Source organism: Zootoca vivipara, chromosome 4, assembly GCF_965207765.1.
Source record: "Zootoca vivipara chromosome 4, rZooViv2.hap1.1, whole genome shotgun sequence".
Classification (NCBI taxonomy): Eukaryota; Metazoa; Chordata; class Lepidosauria; order Squamata; family Lacertidae; genus Zootoca; species Zootoca vivipara.
Genome location: NC_142587.1, coordinates 38,305,521 through 38,326,733, shown reverse-complemented (window position 1 = coordinate 38,326,733; position 21,213 = coordinate 38,305,521). Strand labels below are relative to the sequence as shown.

At 43.4% G+C, this 21,213-nt stretch overlaps 1 protein-coding gene across 5 annotated transcripts; it reads left to right on the top strand.

The window, feature by feature from the left end:
• Window positions 1-1,309: 1,309 nt before the first annotated feature.
• On the top strand, window positions 1,310-21,013 carry ASB9 (ankyrin repeat and SOCS box containing 9). 5 transcript variants are annotated; one of them, XM_088667743.1, is made up of 9 exons: window positions 1,310-1,655; window positions 4,594-4,761; window positions 9,268-9,347; window positions 12,668-12,775; window positions 13,351-13,501; window positions 14,150-14,284; window positions 17,259-17,450; window positions 20,245-20,282; window positions 20,838-21,013. In XM_088667743.1, exons 2-9 carry the CDS (start codon window positions 4,668-4,670, stop codon window positions 20,850-20,852), a joined length of 813 nt encoding a protein of 270 aa, XP_088523869.1. In that variant the 5' UTR covers window positions 1,310-1,655; window positions 4,594-4,667; the 3' UTR covers window positions 20,853-21,013. The 5 variants fall into 5 exon arrangements, with proteins under 5 accessions (XP_088523869.1, XP_088523868.1, XP_034972088.1 ...); XM_035116197.3 differs by lacking the exon at window positions 1,310-1,655 and adding an exon at window positions 4,341-4,480; XM_088667742.1 differs by lacking the exon at window positions 20,245-20,282.
• The last annotated feature ends 200 nt before the right edge of the window (window positions 21,014-21,213 follow it).

Here is a 21,213-nt window from a genome sequence, read left to right as displayed (position 1 = left end):
GTGGACAAACAGGTGCCTGTGGGAAATATGCAAGCGACCTGTTCCATAACGTAACGAAATATTAATTCTGCTTAACGTTTCAGCATTCCAGTTCATTGGAGGTCCACAAGTTCTAGCATTGGGGGGGGGGAGGCTTTTCTCTGTCCACTTTCTCCATGCCATCCATAATTTTATAATGTCTGTTATGTCACTTCTTAAAACAATAAGCAGGATGCTGCAGGGGGAAATTGAAGAAAGTGCTGCCTGTGCTTGCAAGCACCCTATGGGCCAGGGCCGTCTGGAGCATACCTGGCGCCGTGGTGCGACGGATCCCTCCGGCGCCCCGCCCCGTTTCCCAGTGCGGCGGGCCGGTGCAGCGCGGCTACCGCCTGGAGGGTCGGAGCCCTGTGCAACCCAGCCTGGCCGTAGGGCTGCGCAACCCATCCCGGTGTTGCCCGCCCCCTGTTGCGACGCCCCTGCGCGCGGCAGAGGCGGCCCCAGGCTCACGCGCCTCCAGAGAGCGGCCTGAAGCCGCTGAACAGCCGAGAGATGTGCCTGGGGCGGCCAGCGGTGTACCTCTTGCGGGCGCAGCGGGTAAGATGGCTAAAGATAGCTTTATCATGTATAATGAGATAAGAATCCAATGTCTTTATTCAGACCTGGTCTCTCCGTGGTTTTAAGCTTGGTAATAAGTTGCAGTTCAGCAACTTCTCTTTCCAGTCTATTTCTGAAATTCTTTTGTAATATCCTATTTTGTAATGTTCTATAAAATGCACAGGGTCACTTTTAAAACAAACAAACAAACAAACCCAGTCTTTTATAGAATAACCTTTTTTATTTAAAAATCAGTATTTATATTTTCTATAACTTAAATTATTCAGACTAGCACACATAAAAAATGGTCACGGAACTACACCAAACTAGTCTAAAGGTTTTCCTATTAAGTAAGAGTCAATATCTCTCTGTCTAAAGTTTTCAAAAGGGTTCGGTGCGTTCCACTGTTTGACATTTATGAAACAATTTCTAAATGTTTTGACAGCTTTATTTATAGAGCTACAATCTTACACACTTACTGGAAGGAACCAAAAGTTGGGATTTGGTATGCATACAGAAGATGATTAGAAGAGTTTGAAAACAGGGCACTGCAATGCGTATCGGCTTGCTACTATCTAAAAGGCTGGTGCCGCAAAAAGCATAATGAATTTGTGAGTCTTAAGAGGCTTTGGACATCAAATCTGAGGTTCTTAGGCAAAAGGCAGCAAAGGTATGAGAGGCATCTGAAAGCCCAGATCCTTCCAGCAGTCTGTGACTCTGCCAGCTCTTTTCCTTTGTCTCGGAACTGGGAGGGAGGGAAGGCTTGCAGGATCATGTAGTTGCTAAGTTAAAGGCCTTGCTTCTCCTGACCCCCCCCCCCTAGCCAGCCATGCCCAGCAGGTAAGGCCCCTTCAGAGAAGACTTAAATCTCAAGAAATCCCCTGGGATCTTACCTACTCGTACAGTACTAGATCCCCCATGCACTTCTTTTCAGCCTGCTAGCAGGAACGAAACTGGGAAGAGCAACAAAAGGAAACGTGAAGAATATTGCTCCCAAGTGCCTGGAGTGATCTTGTTCCTGCCTTCCTTCCCTGCCTCCTTGGAGCTGGAAAAGAAGTGTCTGGGGGACCTAGTGTGAGGAGGTAAGATCCCATGAGCTTTCTTAAGATCTTTTTAAATTAAAAAATAGATATTTATTAAAGAAAAAGATTTGTTAAACAATACAAATTTCCGATACATAACCAATTACAATTCCTCCCCTCCCTCCCTCTCCCTCCCTCTAAGGCAGGGGTCAGCAAACTTTTTCAGCAGGGGGCCGGTCCTCTGTGCCTCAGACCTTGTGGGGGGCCGGACTATATTTTGAAAAAAAATATGAACAAATTCCTATGCCCCACAAACAACCCAGAGATGCATTTTAAATAAAAGGACACATTCTACTCATGTAAAAACACCAGGCAGGCCCCACAAATAACCTAGAGATGCATTTTAAATAAAAGGACACATTCTACTCATGTAAAAACATGCTGATTCCCGGACCGTCTGTGGGCCGGATTTAGAAGGCAATTGGGCCGCATCCGGCCCCCGGGCCTTAGTTTGGGACCCGTGCTCTAAGGACTTCCCTCAACTCTCTTCTGATTTGTTTGTACATATTGTTTTCTGCAATGTTTATAAATTGTACATATCATTGCCTTATCTATCATATGTTCTACTAATAAATTGTGGGTGTTTATTCAAAACCTGCCAAGGAGTCCAAATCCTTTTGTTGTCTTTTTAAATAGTTTGTAAAAGGTTCCCATTCTTCTTTGATGTCACGGTTGTTATGTCCTTCTCATGTAGTTTATTTTCTGCAAACTTAAGGGCTCCACCAGACTGCTGATAGTTTCACCTTGTGTAAGTGCTGGCAGTTAAACCTGCACATCAGAAACAGAAGGAATGATGTTCAGAAGCAAAACCTGAATTGTGGAAAATCGCAGCTGCCTTTGATTTGCCATTTTTTATAGCGAAAAACAGGCACTGTTGAAGAGACTGGATAGCTTTACCTTGAGCATAATGAAAGCAGACATAATGCAACTGTTCCTACATTGCTCTGCCAATTCTCATCATTCAATCCTGATGTATAGCCCCTTCTCCCACTTTAAGTTTACTGTCAGTTATGTGAAATGCGGTCAAAGACCAGACTGTCAGACACATCAATGTGTAGTATTAAGGCTGATGTTTCACTCTGGAGGCTAAGAGCTATTCCAACAAATGGAATAATGGCATGAGCTACCTATGCTACTCAGTCCATTCACATTTTCCTAAAAGAGCTTGCTGATTGGAAAGTAGGCAGTTTGAATCCCTGCGACGTAGTGAGCTTCCATTGCTCTGTCCCAGCTCCTGCCAACCTTGCAGTTTGAAAGCACGCCAGTGCAAGTAGATAAATAAGTACCGCTGTGGCGGGAAGGTAAACAGCATTTCCGTGTGCTCTGGCTTCCGTCACAGTGTTCCATTGCGCCAGTAGTGGTTTAGTCATGTTGGCCACATGACCCAGAAAGCTGTTTGTGGACAAACGCCGACTCCCTCGGCCTGAAAGCGAGATGAGCGCCACACGCCATAGTCCCCTTTGACTAGACTTAACCACCCAGGGGTCCTTTACCTTTTTACCTTACTTTTAAATTAACAGATGATGCTACAGTGTGTATACCTAATCAATTTTTTATTGAATTCTACCTTTTAATTGTCTCATTATTTATACACAACACGAAGCCCTGGTGTTTTTTTTAAAAAAATCATGGTTTCTTCAACACACTATGAACCATTCCACAAATGAGGAAACAAACCACTTATTTTCACTGCCCGCCCCACTAGGGTACTGATTGGCCCATTTGAAATTAGAATTTTGGCGGGTAATTCCCCCCCCCACTTGTCCAGCCGTGGCTTTTACTGACATCAGCCAGCCCCACAGGTGAACCTCACCCCATCCACTGCACCCCAGCTCTCTGCCAGCCCCACGCTGAATCACCACTGCCCACATAGGGTAAGTGGTTTTATCTGTATAATAATAATAAATAAATAAATAAAATTAAAAAACTGCCAAAAGAAGAACACAGGATCCTCATGCATTGCAGTCACCGCTGTCTTATAAGATGCCCATCTTCTCCTTTTCCCCTTGCTCAGTGAGCCTTAGGCCAGGCTCATGAATGGTTATTGCTCCTCTCTGTTTTAATTATAGTTGGGGAGTTGCCAGCCATTTCTCCTTGAAGGGCCACTAAGTTAATAAGTTTCTATTCAGGTAAAAAATATATGCAAACTACGAAGTGTAATATCAAGTCCCTAAACAGAAACGGGTAGACGCGGGTGGGGGTGAATGGAACAGTTATTCTAACTGGCGTGTTGGTTTGAATGGGGTTTTGCTTTGTTTACCCTTCATCATGTGTCGGCTTGAGTTCATCTGCGGTCAAGATATTAAAATGAAATAAAGAAGCTCTGCCTAACACTGTGCTTTTTCATGCCATAGGGAGTATAAAGGAGCAGTTGGAAACAGCTCTCCAAACATGTGGTTTTAATATTCTTGTGGTATGTGGTGCAAAAAAAACTTCTGTGCAGAAAGGATCCAGCTTGCCATTTCTGCATGTAGTCATGCTCTTTTTGAATGTCTGTGATGGGATGTCTAAAAACAAATTAATTTGTGCCTTGTGATAAAGGCATTGCAGACAGCGCTACACCCCCCCCCTCTTTCTCTCTCTGTTATAAATCCCCCGAAGGCACAGTTTGCTGAGCTAGTTAAACTGGCTCTTTCTGTCCTGTTTTTTTGGCAACTGAGAAGTTTTTTTCTTATAAAAACAGAAGGCAAACTCTCTGATTGGACATGGTCCTGGAAAGGATATGACATCAGCCACATCCCTCACTTTGTTCTCTGTGCCCGAAATCTTCGTGTACTTTTTAACCCAGTCAATGAAGAGGTGTTCTGTTAAACTGGAGTGCCCAGGTATTTGGGTCCCTGTAAACTTGATGCTGGCACTGAAGCCAAAATGTTCTTCACTTGCATGCACACTGCTTAATAAATGACTCATAGAACTTGGGATATATTTTTTTTAACAGACGAGATGGAATTTGAGCTCTTATGATCTCAGCTGTGAAGTGAAATAACAGTAGCCAGACTGTCCAGTGTCGCAATGGATGTGAAAGGGGCAAATGCGAACGCTGGCATATCCCAGAGATCAGAAAGCCAGTCTCATCCAACATACCTGCCAAATCTACTGATGGGAGGTAAGTAATAATGCTGTGTTTACAAAAGGAAAGGGAAGAGATTGTTTCAAAGTGGAGGTGGAAGGATCGTAGCTGAACAATGAGAGTTAATGTATAGAATTATGTATTTAGAACATTTCTATACCATCTTTCAGAAGAGTTTAGCAATGCAAATGAAAAACAATAAAATGCAGCAAAAATCAAATGTAAATGTGAAAAGCACCACAGTGCTTAAAATAACAGTGATCTATGTAGTAAGCATTTTTAAAAGCATATGGGAGGTAGTTAAAAAGCCTAGATGAATGGAAAAGTTAAGGTATTTTCAGTCTAATTTGTGACTTGTTTCGAACCATTGCCACCAGATGTAAGCAAGTATACAGTAAGTTAAGATAACTGGCAAACCGCTTTCACTAGCATTTTTTAAATATATATTGAACATTTGGCATTTGTGATAAAGAATAGTTCTTTCGCAGTTAGCTGAATCGGTGATTTGCTTTTGTTGTTGATTTAAAAATGGATTTAATGATACAGCATGTGATCTGAACATGCTGCCACAATGAATGAGTGTGTATTTATGCTTAGAAGTATGCGGGTTGAAGATACATATAGACATTAGCTTTATAAACATTCCTGTTTTACCGGATCTATTTTTATTAAGATATATATATATATATATATATATTATAGTATTGTAACTGTCAGGTGGTGCTGTGGGTTAAACCACAGAGTTTAGGGCTTGCTGATCAGAAGGTCGGCGGTTCGAATCCTTGCAACGGAGTGAGCTCCCGTTGCTCGGTCCCAGCTCCTGCCCACCTAGCAGTTCGAAAGCACATCAAAGTGCAAGTACCGTAGATAAATAGGGACCGCTCTGGCGGGAAGGTAAACGGTGTTTCCGTGCGCTGCTCTGGTTCACCAGAAGCAGCTTTGTTATGCTGGCCACATGACCCGGAAGCTGTCTGCGGACAAACGCCGGCTCCCTCGGCCTATAGAGCGAGATGAGCGCCGCAACCCCAGAGTCGGACATGACTGGACCTGATGGTCAGGGGCCCCTTTACCTTTACCTAACTGTCAGGAGTAGCTGACCTGGTGGGGCATTCCCAAGAGAAGTGTTGTTGCTGCTACTACTTACTGGGACAATGTGAGGCTAGGGTAGATAGAAGTGAGGTTGAGACTGTATAGGTGTATATGGGAGGTGTTGCTTGATTTGATCTACCAGAGTGACTCTGCAACCCTGACTTCACCAACCCTTCCACCTGTGCTCCTGTACAGCCCCAACCGTGCTCCTGTCCCATCCTGGTAAAAAAAAGTGACACTATATGTAGGGCCCACCTGCACTATATATTTAAAGCAAGTCCCTTGGCTGTCAAACGGCTTGGCTCCTGAACAAATCGGCTCCCGAACGCCGCAAACCCGGAAGTGAGTGTTCCGGTTTGCAAAAGTTTTCCGGAAGCCGAACGTCCGACACGACTTCTGCGGCTTCAGATTGAGTGCAGGAAGCTCCTGCAGCCAATCAGAAGCCACGCTTTGGTTTTCAAAGTGTTCCGGGAGTCGAACGGACTCCCGGAATGGTTTACGTTTGACAACCAAGGTACCACTGTAGTGGCTTCCCCCAAAGAATCCTGGGTATTATAGTTTTTTATGAGAGTTGTTATGAGATCCCCCCTCCAATTCTCCTAACAGAACTACAATTCCCAGAGTTTGCTGGGACCAGGAATTGACTGTTAAGCCAGTCTGAGAATTGTGGATCTATGATAGGAATTGGGGTCTCCTAAAAACTTTCAGCATACTTAACAAATTTAACTTAGCAGGATTATTTGAGGGAACCTGTGGCTGTTCCAAGTGGTATGCTCCTGCTTTAAATGTATAGATGGGGACCTAGTTCTGTTATCCTCAATATTCAGTTTAGTGGAGGAACGAAATCCACATTGCTTATTTAATCTCCAAGTGCCATAACAATATACATTTTTTCCTTTTAATTCATCTGTCGTTATTTTAAGTCTGTTCTCTGAGACGTAACTTAGATATAACTTTTATTTATTACATTTGTACTCTGTCTCAGAATAGTCATGTGAGGTAGAACAGGATGAGAAGACTGGGTACTTTGCCAAATGCCAACTAAGGAATTTCATGGCCGAGGGCAGTGCTGTGCATTACGATCAGTGCAGGAAACACTGGTGTTAACACCAGCATTTCACACAGCAAATATGCAAATTGTGGCTATGTACATGTACATGTCTCTTTGAACAGCCACATGCAAGTGTATGGGAAATGAGGATTCCTGGGTGCACATATACAATGGTTTGTGGCATCTGCAGTACATGCATTTCTTGCGAGGAAGTCCAGTGTAACCAGGCTGTTTTCCTGGAGCAAATGTAATGGGGGAGCTTCCCTGAGTGAGGATTGGAACCTGGCTATTTCACATCTTAACGCACACAGTTTGGCTGCTTTACCACACTGCCTGTTATGTTTACGGAGGACTGATGTACAAATTGCAGCGGCAATCATGTTCTCCACAGTTGCACCAGAAATCCTTGGGGGAATCATAAAATAGCGTGGGAGGGTCAGAACAGCATGTGGGGGTGGCGAGGACAAGATCATTCTGCCTGGCAGGCAGCAGTGCTTCGATGGAACATTCATGCAACATTCAACTCCACCCAGTATATTCTTTTCCCATATTTGATCGACGGATTCAGAAAACCATACATTGCAGCCTTCTCCTGCAGGTGGAGAATTACAAGCCTGAATGCTCCCCACTCTAAAAACAACCGCCTTGTCCTTGAAAAACTAGCATGTCAGAGAGAAGAGTTAGGGCCAGGCTTTCTGTCTGATATATAAGCTTTCTTTATGCAGGAAGTTTACGACATAGGGAAACATTTAAGCGTTCAGAATCCCACCCTGCATTCTGAAATGGAAAATGTGACGCCTCCTCATACTGAGTCGGACCATTGGTCCATAGAACTCAGTACTCCAGGGGTGAGGAACCTGTAGCCTTTCAGATGTTGCTGAACTACAGCTTCCATCATCCCTGGCCATTGGCTGTGCTGGCTGGGGCTGATGGGAGCTGGAGTCCAATGATATCTGGAGGGTCACAGTCTACTCTAACTAGCAGGATGTTTTCGGAGCACCTGGAAGAGGCCTGTCCCATCACTTAGCACCTGCCCATTTAGCTGACATTGAATTTGGGACCTTGCAAGGCACGATGTGATCTACCGCTTAGCTACGGTCTTCCTTGGGTACAGTCTCACGAGGGTTCTATTACATGGTGTTCTGCAGATACAGATTGGATCATAGCTGGCTGTAACCTTGGAAAATCCTTCACGGCAGACAAGTGATTCTGTTTGCATTTTCCTCTTAGTTTCCCTGTTGATCTGATGGGGGGAGGCGGTGATTTTTACATGGATAAGACACAGAGACATTGGTGCTGAGTTCAGGATAACATATTATTATTTTTCAGGATGTTAAAAACAAACTGCTGACTTAGCTACTTAAGAAGAGGTGCCCAGGACTTCCCTTTTCCAACTACGATATGCAAGTGACAGCAGCAAAATAGGGAGAAGCGTCTCCCAAATTAAGCAAGTTCAGGTCCTGTTTAGAAAATAAAGGTTTTGTTTTAATGATTTTGTCTGAGCTAGTGTTACCACTGTATGAGGGCGTGGATGAGATTTTAAAAATGGAATGGAGTGAAAAATAGTTAAGGAACAAGTTATTGAGAGGGTATTTTGATACTTTTTCAGGTTTCACTGTTTGTTTTGCTGAGCTGTGTTTCCAGTGAGCCATTATTGAGGATTTATGTTTGTTTAGCAGTTTAGTTAATGATCTGTGACAAAACATGGAAGGAGTCTCCTCTCACAGATAGGTACTGCAGCATCTTTATTATCAAACTGAGCGGAAAACCATAAATTGCCAGCAGCTGGACCTTCTCTCTTGATGACATTCTGAATGGTATTTCAGTCTCTAAATCATTCCAGAATGTACCAATTGCTGCTGCTGTTGCTATTAAACAATCAAAGTGCATGCTGTCCTTATTCTGAAGAGTATATCAGCTAAAATCTGACCCAGGAGAAATAACAGAGGAAGAGGAGTAAAAACAGTATAGGCAGGCATACCTGGCACAATCTGTTGTTCTGCCTCCTGGGTAATGCAAACAAGGAGAATATATCAAGGTAGTATATATATGGACACTAGCCAAGCATCATCATTGAAGAGGAAAAGAAAGGAAAAGGCATGCCAATGGATGTGCTACGACACTGACTTTTTATCTCTTTCTCTAGCATGCAACAGTTTGGCCTTCCCTCGGAGTTCATTGCCTTGAGATCAGGTTGACAGGTTGGGTAATAAAACACAATTGCTTTTGCTTACTGAAGCAGGGATGAAGTAATCACATTTAAAACACATGGATATCGCTTAACCCTTAAGAATCCTTTTAGACAGTGCCGGATTTACTGAGCTACTTTCCCCAAACCAAGAGTAGATAACCTCATTTAATCGCATTCTTATTCTTAAGCCTTGTTTCCCCTCTTAATGCAGATTTTGTTTCTGACTGGTCTCCTTTGCACGATGCTTCCATTCATGGGCGGCTGCTTGCTCTGAAGAAACTCATCCATCAGGTACTGCACCATTGGGGAGATAAACATTGAGTTTGTCTTGCTCATTAAGCCTCTTGTTGAAGGCATACTCCATTTTATGCAGCAAGGTAGCAAAGGTTTGACATACGTGTTGACCTGAAGGAGAACTAAAATGTAAGATCTTCAGAAAATGGTAGTCTTGCGAGCTATTAAAAAAACAAACAAACAACAAGAGGAGTTGAGGTAAGAGTTGAGAGTTGGAAAGGGAAGAAAGAGGTCCTTTCAGTTGTTCTTTGTAGGAAGAATGGTGATTATCCATCTCACTTTTGCATAAGTCCACTAATGACAACGGGAGCTTTCTGGAAGCTACATGTTAATGTTGACTAAGTGGACTGAAAAAAAGAATGATATATAAACATGTAGCATAGTTTAAGAGGAACGCTACACATGAATCCCATTAAGAAAGTTGTATTGAAGGCAAAAGGAAGGATATTGTTGAATGGACCAGACCAGTAGCAGCTGGTGAGGCAGAGCAGCATTGCTCACTCAACTTCCCATGTGGAGGTCACTGCTGATAACAGAGCAGGTGAGGCAGTGGTGATGCTGGCGTGGTGCAGATGCGGCAGCAGAGCCAGTCCAACACTTCTGCTGCTGCAACCATGCTGACCTCTCTGCCACCTCAACACCCACCTACCCACCCAGCCTTGATTACCGGCAGCAATCTGTTTTGGGAAGCCAGGCGAGTGACACTCTGCCCCACTAGCTGGTACTGGAACAGACTGTCTTGGAAGGCGGTGGATCCCCCTTTGTTAATAGTTTTTTTAAAGTGGGATGCCCTGGGATGCTGTGACAATTGTTTGCTGCATTGGCAGGGTGGTGGGCTACATGGCCTTTGAGGTCACTTCCAATTCTGTGAACAGAGATGCTTCCATATGAGCACTTCTTTCTGTGTCCACTCACTTTTTTAATAGGCACCCATGGTGTTATTAACTGTTGCAGTCTAGTATTTTATGGGTAAGCCTCCCAAGTTTTCCCACCCTCAATTTATAGTGATTATTTTGCAATAAGATACAATTGCAGCATCAGCTTGTCCAGCGTGAGCAGGTAAAATGCTATTACGGCATTACGGGGCTCCAGTGTCTTTAAACTGAACACTCTCTCTTTGCAAGTCCAGTCCATTTTATTGATGAACTTTTATTGCTTTTGATCCAGGCCTAGGGGCGAGTAGTTAATAAGCCTGCAATAGACCCTATCTAATCCCCCCCCCCCGGGTGTTTGTTTCTCCTTCCGGGATTGTAGTGGGTGTGGGGCAGAGATTTACAATCCTAACGATGTCAGAAATCAGTCCTATTAAATGCCATGGGATTTGCTGTCAAGTTAGGATGGTAGCCTTACTTAACTGATTTCCTCTCACTTCCTTTTTAAATGTTGAAACTTATTTTTTTATATATAACGCCATTTTATCGTTTGAAAAAGAAAGAGAAAACAATGAGAGGGTATCAGTAAATAACACCCCTACCACTCTGGAAAAGAAACAGACATTGCGGAAATTTACAAAGGCTATTCACATCAGAGCCCAGATCAACAAGCTGAAACTGCAAACAGGAGGCTTGTCATTAGCATCGGGATCAACCTTCCTGAGTGGAATTTACTTGTAAATAGGAATTGCAAAAAAGAACATGGGTGTGGGGAATGGCACTGCTGACTAATGCAGTAGTATATTAACAACAGCTGTGCAGAGTCTCTGAACTTTGCAATGTTGTTCTCCTGCAGCCTTATTGCTGTAACCGGGTTCTGTGTTGCACCCAGTAAGAAAATGACAGGAAGCAGCCAATGGAGACTCCGGGGTTTCTCTTTAAAGGAGAAAGGCTTTTTATTTGCAAATAAAGGTACTTGTCAAGTAACAACTCACAGAGCAAGTACAAAGGAATGAATTTCCAAACTCAATTCTTATACCCTTTTCTGACTATGATTTCCTAAGGCACAGATGCAGGATCTAAAGCATCCACGCAAGGCAAAAGGTCAGAAACATAGAGCACAGACGCACTATGGTGGTCTGTGCATCCTTGCCCCCTCCTCCACATCATCTGTGCATGCCGTCAGTTACTGTCTCTGACTTTCTCCCTGTGTCCTTGGGCATGTTCCCTGTCTGGGGCAGCTTAGCGCATCATTCCCTTCTGATAAGGGAATCCTTTTGCTAGGAATGTTTTCCTTTTGGCAAGGCTGCTCTGTCTTCCTGCAATGTCTCTTTCTCAAGGCTTTTACTTCATTGGGGCCTCTGGCATAACACAGGGTGAAAGGTACTATGAGTCAGGCCCCGCTTTGGGATTCCTAAGTCAACCTTTTACTTGGTTCCTCTCTGAGCTTGAACAGGTATAGTACAGGGATATATTCAATATGATCAATAATAAGCTGCGTTCAATTCAAATGGCCATCGTCACCCCCTCCACTCCAACCAAAGAATGTGAATATGAATCTATTAGACAAAAGTGTGCAATTCTATATTGATAAAATGCATCCTGTTAGGGGGAAATTGTTTACAGAAATGTATATTAGCCGACACTGCATATAAAAATGTGTTTATTGGGAGTAATTTGCACTAAAATGCTGGTGGTTTTTTTTAGAATAAATAAATAAATCCCACATTGCTGCAGAAATGTCAGGAACTGATTTTAAGATTTGAAAAACGGATAAAATGAGAGAACAATTAGTCCATCACTAGCTACCAGTCAGTATCTGGAATACTGAACTAAATGGACCAATGGTCTGAGGCAGTGTCCTATCAGGCCCGGCTCTGGGGTAGTCTCGGTGGTGCGGGGCTGGCAGGAGGGCGCTGCATGGCAAAGCAGCGCGGAAGCCGTGCTGTGCACGGCGTCCACCCACCAGGGCGGGGGGGCTGGAGCGATCTCCGCGCCACGGCGCCTGACTGGCTTGAGACGGCCCTGTGTCCTATGTTCCTAGGTTGTCATTTTCAGTCTTTTAATAATGGTGGATTAGCAAAAAGGTCCCTACAATTTCTAAGGCAACTGGGAATAGACAGATAGGGAAGCAACACATCTGCATTCTGCAGATGCAACATTGTTGAAGTAAGTTTGCATATCAAGAATAACCCTTGAGTGAACCAATCATTCCTCACATCGGTGGGACTTATGCAACTAAAACAACAATCGCTACCGTCTCTGAGACTGCTTAGGACTGTGATGCTGTACACAACACTTACCTTGTTGAATTTAATTTAATTTAATTTAATGGGACTTGCTTCTGAGTAGTAGTGAATAGACTTGTACTGCTGGCAACATCAAATATTTCAGATTCATGTGATAATGCAGGAATCAGCCTCTAATTATCCTTTCTTTTATCAGGGAAGTAGTGTGAATCTTGTGACAGCAGATTGTGTATCTCCTCTCCATGAAGCTTGCTTAGGGGGGCATTCTGCCTGTGCCAGTGTCTTGTTAAAACACGGGGCCAATGTGAGTACCTTGACGATGTCTAGGATTTTGGTCCATGCAGAAATAAGATGCCCTGATAGCTCAAGAAAGTGAGCCATGTCAATGATGACACCCCCCCCCCCAAATGCTACTTTCTCATCGGCACTGACTGGGGAAAAAAAATCCTTCCCAGTCACCGCCAGGACAATCTATTAAGAATAGAATAAATATTCTAGAATTGCATATGCTATGTGCAATGTTGCTGCTGACTGATTGCAGTAATTTGTTCCAGGGGCTGGAATCTCTCTGAAAGTCATTGCCCCCGATCTTGGCTGGATGGGAACAGGGTGTGAGCAAACCACATTCTGATGATGCTCCAAAGCACTTCGTTATCAACATTCTTAGGGCTGTGTCTTAGCACTGAAAACAACAAGAAGGTCTCAAATTGAAAGCCAGGTGGCATATGCTTATTTCTGGCTGACGAAAATGCCACGCTTAATGCCAACAAAATGACTTAAGGTGGGGTGGGTAGTATGTATTCAGTTGCATGGCTGCTTTCCGAATGCTTGTTCCACCGCGTTAGGCAGCAGCTACATTGCTGGCTCTCTTCCTTTCAGGTGAACATGGCTACCATTGACTGGAACACCCCTTTGTTCAATGCTTGTGTCAGTGGCAGTGTAGACTGCTTGAACCTGTTACTGCAGCATGGAGCCAGCCCCCATGCGGTGTGCGATCTGGCGTCGCCTATCCACGAAGCTGCTAAGCGAGGTAAATGTTAGCAGATGTTGCCTTTATGCCAACACAATCTTTGCATTCGTTGTTTCATTTAAATGCATGGGTTGCATATAAATTCAAAACCACCTGTGATGTGTATGTATGTTTAATCAAACCACGGTTTACGCAGCCAGTTTGTTTTCATTAACCAGCATTAACCACAGTGCAGGGTTTGGTTGGCACGCCTAACTGCAGTGAATCTAAAACAGAAAGTGATTCCATTCACTACCTTACAGATGCACCAAAGGAGGGAGGGCAGGGTGCAAGTCCAGGAAGCGAGTAGGCTTATTACCATAATGATAAACTATGGTTTAGTGTTACCATTGAGCACAACTTCTATCACACTGGCTTTCTAAGAGGGCTAAGCCCTGTTTTATTGGGGTGGTTAGGAAATAATATAATCCGGGAAACAATGTTTGTTTGAATTTTATTGTGCGGAAGCAGCAACCGTCGATCCCACAAAATAGGTTCATTAAAATTTGGCAGAAAAAGAAACCTTAATGCTGGAGTCATAGAGAGTGGATGAAACTGGAAAATTTTTGAAATGACAGCAAAGACTTGCTGATTTCTATCAGGGCTACAATGTTTTAGTCATCAGGTTGGTTTTGATATGACTTATAAACTGCCTGTAATCCTTTAAAGGTCATACCAAATGTGTGGAAGCCCTTGTATCCCACGGAGTCAATATTGATCACAACATAAAGCATCTTGGTACTCCACTCTACGTCGCTTGTGAGAGCCAGCAAGAGGACTGTGTCAAAAAATTACTTGAGTCAGGTAATTTTTAAAACGTTATATCCTGCTTCAGTGGTAGGCAACATGGTGTCTCCATACATTGTAGACTACAGCTCCAGTTATCCATGACCTTTGGCCACACTGGCTGGGGCTGATGGGAATTGTAGTTTAAAACATCTGGAGAGAACCATGTTGGCTACCCTTGACTTGTAAGCCAATAGCAAACTCCCTCTTCAAAGATGGATCCTTATGAAGCCAAAATGACACCATCTACACACAAAAGAAAGGCTATGAGCCAGCCTGTCTGCAACAACAACAACAACAACAACAACAACAACAATATGCTGCCCATTTGACTTGGCAGTTCCCAACAAAATACTAAAAACACAATAAAACATCAACCATTAAACAAGCAACCATTAAATAAAACATCAACCATTTATGAGGAACGGCTTAGGGAGCTGGGTATGTTTAGCCTGGAGGAGAGAAGGTTAAGGGGTGATATGATAGCCATGTTCAAATATATAAAAGGATGTCATATAGAAGAGGGTGAAAGGTTGGATTCAAGCTACAAGAAAGAAGATTCCACCTAAACATTAGGAAGAACTTCCTGACAGTAAGAGCTGTTTGACAGTGGAACTTGCTGCCAAGGAGTGTGGTGGAGTCTCCTTCTTTGGAGGTCTTTAAGCGGAGGCTTGACAGCCATCTGTCAGGAATGCTTTGATGGTGTTTCCTGCTTGGCAGGGGGTTGGACTGGATGGCCCTTGTGGTCTCTTCCAAGTCTACCGTATGATTCCATGATTCTTTGAAAAACTTCCCTGAACAGGGCTGCCTTCAGGTGTCTTCTGAAACTCAAATAGTTGTTGAGTCTGATGGGAGGGCATTCCGCAGGGTGAATTCTACTACTGAGAAGGTCCTCTGCCTGAACCTCTCAGTATCTGGGTTGGATGATGAAGGTGGAGCCGCTCCTTCAGGTATACAGGTATACAACAGTTTTTTTAGAAAACCTAAGCAGAGGGAGGGAATCCCAAAAACAGCAAGGGAAGAACGAATCCCCACCCCCAAAAGGGAAATAACAGTGATGCAAAAATTTTGCCTGCAGAATTTGTAAGGTATTAACAGATCCCAGGGTATCTGTTTGGACAGCAGCCACTGAAATAAATAAGCTCATATTTTAACAAGTTAGATCAGTGTTTCTCAACCTTTTTTGGGCCAAGGCACACTTGTTCCATGAAAAAAATCACGAGGCACACCACCATTAAAAAAGTTAAAAAATTTAACTCTGTGCCGCCCTATATTGACTATATAATTATGACTGTAAGAAACACTTGCCAATTGCTGTGTTGGTTGCAATCTCCTGTAATAAGGCTTCACAAGCCGCTGATTTCTCTGCCAGCACAATCCTTTGCTCAGCAAGTTTCAGGTTGAGCTCATCCAGCCAGCTTCTTTAAGTTTGTCTAAATTTTAGTTTAGTTTGTCTAAATTTTGCCGCGACGTGCGGCGACGAGAAGGGCGATTTGCATTGTCACGTGCCTGGCGGCCGCCAATACACAACACTGACCCGCCGGAAAGGAAGCCGGCCGGGTCACGACGCGGGGCGAGCACAGCTCTCAACAGCCACCACACCACCGCAAATCGCCCTTCTCGTCGCCGCACGTCGCGGCGCACCAGCCAGCATCTCGTGGCACACTAGTGTGCCACGGAACAGCGGTTGAGAAACGCTGAGTTAGATCCACCACAACAAGGTTCTCCTTACTCAGAGGTGGCCATGGCCGATGCAAACACAAAACCACCAACGCTCATAGGCCCCTTCTCGAACCTGTCCACCCCATCATAGCAATACAGGAAGCTCCCTTATATGAACCAGATCTTTTGTCTCAGTATAGACTGGCAATGGTTTTCCAGGGTTTCAGTCAGATGCCTCCCAACCCGACGTGGAGATGCTGGGGATTGAACCTGGGACCTTTTCCATGCGAAGCCTACTGAGCCACAGTCTTTCCTCAAATCAAGAGTACAGAGGGTATTCTTCTCCTAGCGCTGATTGCACTAAAATTGCAAATTTACTTAAGGCCACTAGGAACATACCATTCTCTTATAGCAGGGATGAGAAGCCTGCTAAACTCCAAATCCTATCAGCTGCAATCAGTATGGCCAGTGATCAGGAATAATGGAAGTTCTAGTCCAGCATCTCTCTCTCTCTCTCTCTCTCTCTCTCTCTCTCTCTCTCTCTCTCTCTCTCTCTCTCTCTCTGTGTGTGTGTGTGTGTGTGTGTGTCTGTCTGTCTGTCTGTCTGTCTGTCTGTCTGTCTGTCTGTCTGTCTGTCTGTCTGTCCGTCCCCTGGTAGTGGTGGGGAGTGCACAGGTTCCTGTCTTACAGTAGAATAACAGACACAGTCAAACCTTGGTTGTCGAATGTAATACATTCTGGAAGACCGTTTGACTTCCGAAATATTCGACAACTGAGGCGCGGCTTCTAATTGGTTGAAAGAGCTCAAGCGGAAGCCGTGTCGGACGTTTGAGTTGCCGAACTGAGAGATTCACACCTAGTGATACCAGAGTGAGTACCTCAGTTTGGCTAAACTGTAACAAATTTTGCACAGACAGAAGTGAACTTTGCCTTGTAGCTTTCTACAGCTTTGCTCTGTGTTCTCCTGCCAACTCAAACACCTGCCTGAGACAACCTATGTGGGTTGAAATATTTGCTTCTTAGGTTAATTGTCAAGAACACTGGGACCTGTACTGTGCAAAGGCATCAATCATTCTTTGTGAGCATCCCTGAATCCTTTCATGTATGTTCAGTTTCCACGTTGCTTTGGCTGCAAGCCTCAATTTGTGAACAGGCTTGAAGCCAGTTGAAATTTAAACTAAAAAAAACACACCTCAACAACTAATGTGCATATATAGGAGGAGATTCTGTGAGCCTGAAATGATCCTTAAACTGACCAGAGGTAATAAAGAATATGGTGAACTGCAGCTTTTGCTAGTTTTAACTTTTTCCTTTCCTCTTCTCCCCCCAGGAGCGAGTGCAAATATTGGGAAAGGACTGAATTCCCCTCTCCACATGGCTGCTCAAACCTCCAATGCTAACTTAGTGCATTTACTTATTGAGTTTGGAGCAGACATCGGGGCTGTGAATGCCGAGGGCAAAAAGCCAACAGACCTGGTTCCTCCAAAGAACACACTAGTGCAGACCTTGCTGCAGAGAGAAGGTGCCTATTAATCTTTGTTTCTTTCAAATTCAAAGTATTTGAGGGAGCTGAATCATGCTTTGAAAAGGGCTCTCTCTCTCTCTCTCTCTCTCTCTCTCTCTCTCTCTCTCTCTCTCTCTCTCTCTCTCTCTCTCTCTCTCTCTCTCTTCTCTCTCTCTCCTCCCACTCCACCCACATTGTTAATAATACTTCTTAATCTGAGCTAAATAATAATAATAAACCTTGCAGATATCTCGACTTGGTTACAACAACTGATGCCACAATGTGACCCTGAAGTTGTGATAAGGGGGTACACATGTCGATTGCTACACATTCAAGGACATCTTTGTAGGATCCAGGTCTCGGAAGAAAGTAGAACTGTGTGTTCTTGTAACTCCGAAACCTTGGTTTTTATCCTAGTTACTCTTTGCGATTTTTGTTCAAAGACTAGTATCCATGCCCGTATTTCTTGGTATGAAACAGAAATAAGTTGGGTGGGAAAGTGCTCCAAGAAGGAAAAAAAGTCTTGTAGGATGTACCGTACTGCCAAAATGCATCCTCTGGTGTGACAACAACATGTGAATGCTTTGCTAGCAGGTTCCCTTCTGCTATACGCCTCTTTCCAGAAAATTTATACCCATCAAAATAGACACGATTTTCTTGTGCATATGTGGTTCACTATTATTGTTATTAGATACTATTTGTTGCATTGAAATAATACAGCAGATAGTATAAAAGAAAAACAGACCAGTGGGACTGTATTATCTAAGAAAATTAATATTTCCTTTTGCATATTTCCTGATAAGCATAAAACTACTTCATATTGATCCTGCTTGTTATGTTTCCCAGGATAGGAAGCTCTTTATGCATACTCGATATTTATATCTATGTCTACACACTTAGACACACATATTCACTTAGATCAAAATGTTATATACAGAAACTAGGGGATATGCATTGTATGATATAAATCAGGCATAGGCAAACTCGGCCCTCCAGATGTTTTGGGACTATAACTCCCATCATCCCTGACCACTGGTCCTGCTAGCTAGGAGTGATGGGAGTTGTAGTTCCAAAACATCTGGAGGGCCGAGTTTGCCTATATAAATGATGGTGGGTTGGTGTTTTTTTTTTTTTATAACGCTAGTGTAAATGTCATATATGAAGCCATAGAAGGTTTGCTATATAGACCTGATGTGCTACAGTAGTAGTTCCTGCCAACATAGTTGCATCTGTGTGGAATCATTTCAAGGGATAAATAAAAGATGAAATATATCTATAGCCTAACTCCTGCTATCTATGCATAGTTATTATACTATTGTGAAATGTTTTGAAGGCCACAAGTATGAATTGCACTGAGGAAAGGCTTTTAAAAGCTCTGTTGCCATATTTAATTACCATGTTTTATAAGAAAATACGATGTTCATCTTGCAGTTGGCAGATAAATAATATAGCTGCTAATGAGAGCTAAATAGTGGATATGAATGACTGTGCTCAGCTCCATTAAATCATAATGAGATGTTTGACTTTAGTGTGGCAGCTCTAACATTTCTGTTGCAACACACATCATGCATTCAAACAAGCAAGCAAGCAAACAAACAAACAAACGAGCATTGTTGTTTTCCACGTATGATCTTGGATAGAGTTTGCTTTCCTCTGGGTTATCACAAACTGGCACAATAAGAAACCGGTTATTGGATGATATGACATTCCATCTAGAATTAGTGATATAATATATGCTAAGCATTTTGAACACTTGAAATGGGCTGGATTTAGGTTTGATGAGGCCCTAAGCTACTGAAGGTAATGGGGCCCTTTATATGTCTAGCTGTCCTTTGTCAACAATGTATTTATTCATAACAAACAATGATGCAAACGCATTGGCATATATTTTGGAAACGTACATCCATTAACGCCAATAACGCGAGATGAGCGCCGCAACCCCAGAGTCGGTTACGACTGGACCTAATGGTCAGGGCTCCCTTTACCTTTACATCCATTTGGGGGGGCCCCAAGAGAGTGGGGCCCTAAGCTATAGCTTGTTTAGCTTATACGTAAATCCGGCACTGGGCTGTACAAAAATAAGTATTTTGATGATAGGTTTTTTTAAAAAAAACCATTGGGAAATCTCTATACTGTGCCCACATTCAGATATTACACTCTACGTAGCCCTTGAGTCTGGAAAGGCAATTTCCCCTGTTAGCACTGGATCATGGCCCCAGAGGAGAGTTTCCCCTTTTCTGCCTGCTGTTCATTTACTTGCGCGACCTAGAGATCTGTATTCTGTTTCTACTCTTGCGTAGTGTTGTTGCTCCCTGCTTGAAATCCATTGTGACACGGTTTGTGCAATGCTACTCTATGAGGGGTGTTAGGCCCGAGAGAGATATCTTTTTGTTCCCATCAAATTCATTTTTTTATATCAGAGGGGAGACCCTCGCAACCACTAATGTAGCTGAGGGGATAAATTTAGTTTTTTTTGCTGACAAAAGCTGCTCCCACACTGAGCATCTGCTCTGCATGATATCATGATCAAAAGATAACCCTCCCATTTTTTCCCCTCTTCAGCTTTGAGGTTGTTGCCCCCCCACCCAAGTTCAGAAAATCTTACTCTTTTAACCCAATTAACTTCCTGTGTATTTTCCCCAGGAGATCTGTTATTCAGTTGCTTTCCTGTATGGTTTTAAGCTGTGATAGAACTTGCACTAGCAACTTCCTGTTCTATAGTAGACTATCTCTCCTGCCTGGAAATCAGCACTATCACTCTGACCTTCTCCTTTGTATCTATTTTTCTCTCTCCCTCCACCCTGCCCTGCAGTTTCAGCAAGGGGAGAAAAGGATTGCAAATTCATTGAGGTAAAGGCAGTATTTAACTCTTTTCCCACAGATAATGGTCAAGGCTGAAATCCCACTACTATCACCATTTGGGGCTGGAGAAAGTAGAATGGCCCACTTAGCTAAAATCAATGCTATTCCACTTTCAGCTTAAAGCCGTATGGCAAGAATTGGTTGCTGCAAAAATATATATATATATATTCAGGATTACAGACCCAAAGTTTACAGACAATCAAATCTATTTTTATATTATTTCATTTCCCATTTAGCAATAGCCTTCGTAATACAGTCAGTTGCTTTGTTTGTTTTTGTTTCAGCCCATCATTCTCTTATGCAGTAATTTGCTTTTGATCTTGAACAATATATCTCAATTTGGAAAAAGCCAAACACAAGAATTTCTTGAAGCTTTCAGGTGCACTGTGAGAGCAGAGAACTCAAAGCTGTTTTGTTTCAGTGCAGCTGCTCCGGGTCTCAGAAAAGTTGACCTTGTGATGCAGCTGCAGACGGTGTTCTGCGGAAAAGTGATATGAAGTCAATAATACCTTGCTTGTTTCTTTGGCCTCTTCCCCTCTCCAGGGCCCTTCTCCTTGATGCAGTTGTGCCGCCTTTGCATACGGAAGACCTTGGGATGCAAACAGCGACAGAGAATGAGTGAACTTCTGCTACCAGATGAGCTGAAGCGGTTTCTGTTGTACCTTTAAGTGTTCTGTTTTGCCTGATGGGTTATTAAAGTGTTGTTTCTTATCCAGGCATATTTGTTGTTGACAGCTATCTGTCTCAAGAGACAATGGAGTGCGCCTCCAGGGGTGAAGTCAAACCGCTGTATTAGCAGCACCGAAGTAACCTCCCTGGGACGTAAGCCTGGGCAGTATGTGTGGAAGTCCTGGGCTGCAGAGACAAGAAGACCCTCCTCTTGGCCTCGCTGATGTGGTCCAAAGGAAAGCAGCTAGGA

What these genes read in the sequence shown, in the direction of transcription:
- ASB9 (XM_088667742.1), top strand. Translation starts at nt 4,668, where the DNA reads ATGGATGTGAAAGGGGCAAATGCGAACGCTGGCATATCCCAGAGATCA. An exon ending in GCCAAATCTACTGATGGGAG is followed by an intron (nt 4,762 to 9,267) that starts GTAAGTAATAAT and finishes CTCTTAATGCAG; the next exon opens with ATTTTGTTTCTGACTGGTCT. An exon ending in GACCTTGCTGCAGAGAGAAG is followed by an intron (nt 17,451 to 20,837) that starts GTGCCTATTAAT and finishes TCCCCTCTCCAG; the next exon opens with GGCCCTTCTCCTTGATGCAG.